Raw genomic sequence first — 5,931 nt, forward strand, 5'->3', positions numbered from 1 at the left:
TCCGCCACCGCCTCACGCCTATCCGTTCGCGCCGGCCGCCGGGGCCACCACTAGCACCGCGGCGGAACCCGAGGGCCCCGGGGCTAGTTGCGCGGCCGCAGCCAAGGCGCCGGTGAAGAAGAACGCGAAGGTGGCCAGCGTGAGCGTGCAGCTGGAGATGAAGGCGCTGTGGGACGAGTTCAATCAGCTGGGCACCGAGATGATCGTCACCAAGGCCGGCAGGTCAGGGCGCCCCCTCCCCGCCTGCGACTGTCCCCACGTGGTGCGGGTTTCAGGCAGCGCGCCTCGGTCCGATCCACGCGAGTGGGCCGAGGAGCGGGGTGGGGGGCGCGCCCGGCCACCTGCGGGCCCTTTTGGCGCCGTCAGCTCCTTCGCTTTCCGCGGTCCCGGCTCCAGCGACAGCCGCCCTGCCCGTTGGGCTGGAGGAGACGGCCGGGTGACTCCGGAGGTCGGACCGCCGACCGGCAGCTCCAGGACGCGGTGCTGCCGGTCCCGGCCCGGAGCTCATCCGCTGCGGAGAAGCCTGCCGCTTCGGAGGGGCCTCGCCAGCCAGGTGGCTCCAAGTGAATCCCACCTGAAAGGAAACTATGCGCTTGGGTTGCCTAGTTCAGTCTGTTCCCTCTAGATAATTGTCAGAGGTACCTGACACTTGTCTGGAAATTTTTTAGAAAAGACTTAAGATTCTTAAAAACAGTGGGCTGTGTTCGATGGAGGCTGCTATCCAGGTTTCTTGGCCTAAATTGTGTTTGGCCCAGCACTACCGGGCCCCACCGCCTTCCAATTGGCCTGTATTTGTTTTAAGGACCCAGAGAGAAGGGGAACGAGTTTTTCGATGCAACCGATTTGACCAGCAGACAAAGGCGGGTGTCGGGCTGAGTCTAATGTACACACGGAGACACCAACGCCATATCTGCACAGCCAAGGGGAACTCAGGGCCTGTTTGCAGAGCCTTCTCAGTACTGTTTCCCTGCTGGGCCGTCCTCCCTGGGGAGTCTGGGGCCTGTGCCTGACTCCCGCGCTAAGGGTATTCTCCAGGCTTTTTTTGGTGGTGGCCAGTCTTCACCCCAGGAGCTTTCATACCAAAACACCCTCCAGCCCTGCAGAGGTGGGGGTGGGGTGACAGGAGGCCTGTCCAGGAGGGTCCATCATGTCATGTTTTCTGCCCACTGCTCGCAGGGAGTTGTGTGTGAGAAGGGACACGGTAGGAAGGCTAGGCGGGAGGCCAAGCTTTATGCTTCTCTGGGACCAGCCATAAGGACAGGTTTGGCCCACGGCAGCAGCCCATCCGGGAACTACTGAATGTCCAGTCCAAGGAAGGGGAGAGTTAGAGGACCATCAAGTCACATCTGCCCCAGTAGCTGTCTTGGAGTTGTGGTATGTGGATAGGGAATGGGGACTCGCATGTGTCCCCCGAGGAAAGTTGGTAAACTCCAGAATTGGGTCGGAGGGTTTGAGAGTTGAGCAGAACCTGGGCTGTAGACGCCCAAACCTAGGCCTCGATGGAGAGATTGGGGAGTAGATGAACGGGCAACTGAGATGCCTCCGAGTCACACAGACAACCCAGTTTCACTTTGCTGTGGCCTGTCTGGGAGCAGCATAGTTCAAGCTGGGAATGCTCTGCCAAGGCCTGAGAGTCTCTGGGCCTTTGTGACTCTGGAGTCCTGCTGTGAGGGTGCTGCCAGCTGAGGCTAGCTCCAAACAAGAAGGCCACCAATGGAGCTACCAGTTGGGAATCGGCAGTTGCTAGGCCAGGTCTATGCAGAGGTGACAGGAGACATAATGGGCCGACTTTGGGGCGTGGAGGCCCAGCTGTAGCGCTGAGTTAGCCATTTTTTGTGTGTTTCAATAAAGGGGGCAAGGGACCCTCCTTGCTGCTCTATTTGCCTGAGGCTGGGCAGGGGACAAGTCGGCTTCCAGATACTGTGTGAGGGGGATGAGATGCAGGGACTATGCTGAATGCAGCAACCACAAGGGAGGCCAGAGGGAAGGACTAAGCAGAGGTGTTGTTGTAGTCTTGGACTGGTCAAAGTGGGGGTGGCCCTGTCCTCCCCCATCTGAAGTGACCCAAGACCCTGACACCCCCAGGCGTATGTTCCCCACGTTCCAAGTGAAGCTCTTTGGCATGGACCCAATGGCCGACTACATGCTCCTCATGGACTTCGTACCTGTGGATGACAAGCGCTACCGGTGAGCAACCAGTGTGTGCGTGCCAGGCCTGGGAGGGCGTCCCGTCCTGGGAAGCGGCTGGTCCCTGACTGATAATGACTTCAATAATGCCATTAGTGACTAGGTGGTTCCAGGCACCTGCCCTGGCTGCTCCACCGACCTGCCCCCCTGAGCCCTGGTCAAATCCCAGATGCAAGAACCCAATTCCCATGGGTTCTCAGGAATTCCTGGCAGGACTCACAGGCTGGTTGCACACCGCCCAGCTGTAGGTCCCAGAGAGCTTCGCATCCCCGCCAGCTTGGCTCTAGGCAAGCAGGCCGATATACCCAGCAGCCTTTCTTCATGTCTCCCTCTTCATGTCTCCCTCTCCCATGAAAAGAGTATGAGCACCTCATCCCCTTCCCCCATTCCGGGAGATGCTGGGCCCCAGGAGCCGGGCAGGAAAGGTGGGGTGCCCGAGAGAGAGATTATGCAGGGCGGGCCTCAGCCGCCTGGACAATTAACAGCAATTAATAAAGAGAACTTGAACCGCCCTGTGCCGGAGGCTGCCTGGGCCAAATCCTGAGACACTGGAGACCAGCCGGGAGGCCCATGGTGGGTGAACCCCGGTGCATCGAAATGCGGCAGTGGCGGCAGCAGCAAACACACGGCCTCCTCCTTTTCCCTGGCTTCTAGCTACAGCAGGATGGCTTGTGTATTGGGATGGAGAGGTTTCTGTTTTTTACACAATCCCTCTCAGAAAAACTTCCAGCCCCGGTGGCAGCTTGATTTCATGGATGGGGAGACTTCAGAAGTACTTTCACGGTTCATTCGGTTCATTCGCAAGGCCCTTCCCATTCACCCCAGTGTGACACGACCCTTGCTCTGGTGCTGCCCCAGGTACGCTTTCCACAGCTCCTCCTGGCTGGTGGCTGGGAAGGCTGATCCTGCCACGCCGGGCCGAGTCCACTACCATCCGGACTCCCCCGCTAAGGGCGCACAGTGGATGAAGCAAATTGTATCCTTTGACAAGCTCAAGCTGACTAACAACCTGCTGGACGACAACGGCCACGTGAGCACTCCCCTCCTCAGACTCCTCACTGTCCGTTGCAGTGGCATGCAGCCCCTCTGGAGACTCTGCCAGACCAGAGTCAAAGGCAGAGCTTGGGCAGCTTGGGTGTGGATGAGGGTGCGGTGAGGCATGGGCTCCCAGAACCTGGTAGGCCTCCAGCTCTCAAGAGTGCTCCCCTCCTCCCTCACTCCCTCCTGATCCCTTGCCGGCAATTTTTTAAGTGGGAAAGGGGTAGGGGCTAGAGACTGCAGAATCCAAGCCAGTGATGCATCTTTTTGCCTCAACCCTGCAACCACCCACCTCAATTCTCAGGGACCTAAGAAAAAGAATCGAAGACCTGCTCTTTTGCCATTCAGAGCATCTTTTTTGGTGGCCCCCAGTTGGTGCCTCTTGTTCCTGGTAACCCAGCTTCATTTGGGGATTAAGGATTTTGCCCAAGTTCTTTGGGAACTTCACTTGTTATCTGGACTTCTGCCCATTTCGTAAGCGCTGATTTTGCTGCCTTGTTTTCCAGATTATTCTCAACTCCATGCACAGATACCAGCCTCGCTTCCACGTTGTCTATGTGGACCCACGCAAAGATAGTGAGAAATACGCAGAGGAGAACTTCAAAACCTTTGTGTTTGAGGAGACACGGTTCACGGCAGTCACTGCCTACCAGAACCACCGGGTGAGATCTGGGGACTGGGAATTCAGCACTCTGAGAAGGGGGTACAATTTTCACTTGCTGCCTGAGGGACAGATTTGGACGAGGGAACTGCAAGTCCTTGTGGAACACAGTGCTGCCGGTGCCTCACCCCCAGTCTCAACAGCCCCCTCCCCTCTGCTGCCTGTGGGTGTAGCCTCCTATCAGTTTGACCTCTTACGGGGCAACTGTCACTGTGGCCTTAAAGTTTGTTTTCTAAACTATTCCGGAAACACCCCATCAGGGGCCTGTCCACAGTTTACCCAGATTCCTAGGGTGTCTCTCAGCTCTCTACTACTGTAGGGTTTGGGGGAGTGGAGGTGATCGCTTGGGGTGGAAAAAAGCCACCCCGTTGGTGAGGCACAATCCTGGGGAAGAGGACAGCCGTGTGCCACGGGTGTCAGGAGTGAAGAGTCTCCCTTCCCACTAGCACTTTACACCCTGAGGGTGGGGTGGCCCCCAGTGCCTGGATCATTTTGTTAGCACTCCCACTCTCTCTGCAGATTACACAGCTCAAGATTGCCAGTAACCCTTTTGCCAAAGGGTTTCGAGATTGCGATCCTGAGGACTGGTGAGTGCTCTCAGCGGAGACGGAGCAGCCCAGCTTGTGGAGGCTCGGCTGGTGGCCCCGCGCTGTCCTGACAAACTGTTTGCCTCCTCTCACAGGCCCCGGAACCACCGGCCCGGTGCGCTGCCGCTCATGAGCGCCTTTGCGCGCTCGCGGAACCCTGTGGCCACCCCCACGCAGCCCAACGGCGTGGAGAAAGGTAGGACCCGGGTCGTGGGGCCCCGGGCGGGCAGCCGAGCCCCGCCTTGCCTGCGCCCCTGTGGCGCTCGCGGCCTTCGCGCCGGTTGCACAACGGCGGTGGCGGCGGGCAAGCGAGCACTCGCCCGCCCGGCCCGACGGCTGCGCCCCGCCCGCTCCGCCCACCCCGGCTGCTGCCCGCAGAGGGGCGCGGGCCCCCGGGAAGTGCCCGGGTCTCCGACTGGTTCGGAGAGAAGGGGCGGGGAGAGTGCGGCCTCGTGCATAAACCCCCCGCCCGCCCCAACCTCCGGGCCTTATGCTGGTGGTTGGCGTCCTCCGTGCGTCCTCTCTGCGGTCCCGACCAGCAGCACGCATTCCTCGGCCCTCCCCACAGACGCGGCCGAGGCCCGGAGAGAATTCGAGCGAGACGCGGGAGGGCCGGCTGTGCTCGGGGACCCGCCGCATCCGCCTCAGCTTCTGGCGCGAGTGCTGAGCCCCGCACTACCTGGGGCCGGCAGTGCCGGCGGCCTAGTCCCGCTGCCGGGTGCCCCGGGAAGCCGGCCCAGTCCCCCGCACCCTGAGCTGCGCCTGGAGGCGTCCAGCGCGTCCGAGCCGCTGCATCACCACCCCTACAAGTACCCGGCCGCCGCCTACGACCATTACCTCGGGGCCAAGAGCCGGCCGGCGCCCTACCCGCTGCCCGGCCTACGTGGCCACGGCTACCACCCGCACGCGCATCCGCACCCGCACCACCACCACCCTGCCGTCAGCCCGGCCGCCGCCGCCGCAGCAGCCGCCGCGCGCTCCGACTCCGACTTCTCGAAGAACAACAAGTCCCCCCACCGCCAGCCCCCCCCCCAGTCCTCCTGAGCGGACCCGGCCCGGGCCCTGGGCCCCTGCCCGCCCTCCGTGCCCCCCAGCCTGCTGATGGGCCCCATCCCCGGGGCCTCCCGCAGCCGGCCTGCCTCTCCCCTGGTGGCTGAGACGGGAGTTCTGAGGCAACTCTTGGGGTCCCGTGTGTCCCTGCCCGGAGCCCCCAGGCGCTACTGGTACTGGTGAACAGACGGGGGGTCGCCCCCCAACCTGCCGTCTGCCCCGCCCCAGAACCTGGCTGTCCCTGCAGCTCTGAACGCGGCACCCCCTCAGGTGGGGCAGGTTCCCGCTCGGCCTGCGGCCGGGGCCTGACTCACTGGGCAGAGCGGAGGCCGACGGGCGGACGGAGGCCAGGAGCTCACCGGTGGAGGAGGCCGGCTGTCCTCAGCGGGGTGGCCGCTGCGGGGCGGG

The 5,931-nt window shown here is 61.7% G+C and overlaps 1 protein-coding gene across 1 annotated transcript in view; it reads left to right on the forward strand.

The window, feature by feature from the left end:
* Nucleotides 1-5,931, forward strand: part of TBX1 (T-box 1) — an 8,262-nt gene that overhangs the window by 1,672 nt on the left and 659 nt on the right. Inside the window, exons 2-8 of the mRNA XM_004694935.2 lie at nucleotides 3-222; nucleotides 2,086-2,187; nucleotides 3,046-3,217; nucleotides 3,732-3,887; nucleotides 4,406-4,473; nucleotides 4,569-4,669; nucleotides 5,042-5,449. Of these exons, the coding sequence (XP_004694992.1) occupies nucleotides 3-222; nucleotides 2,086-2,187; nucleotides 3,046-3,217; nucleotides 3,732-3,887; nucleotides 4,406-4,473; nucleotides 4,569-4,669; nucleotides 5,042-5,449 (1,227 nt within the window). The remainder of the gene's footprint in view (nucleotides 1-2; nucleotides 223-2,085; nucleotides 2,188-3,045; nucleotides 3,218-3,731; nucleotides 3,888-4,405; nucleotides 4,474-4,568; nucleotides 4,670-5,041; nucleotides 5,450-5,931) is intronic.

The sequence above is a fragment of the Condylura cristata genome, unplaced genomic scaffold, assembly GCF_000260355.1.
Source record: "Condylura cristata isolate star-nosed mole 26May11 unplaced genomic scaffold, ConCri1.0 scaffold00051, whole genome shotgun sequence".
Classification (NCBI taxonomy): Eukaryota; Metazoa; Chordata; class Mammalia; order Eulipotyphla; family Talpidae; genus Condylura; species Condylura cristata.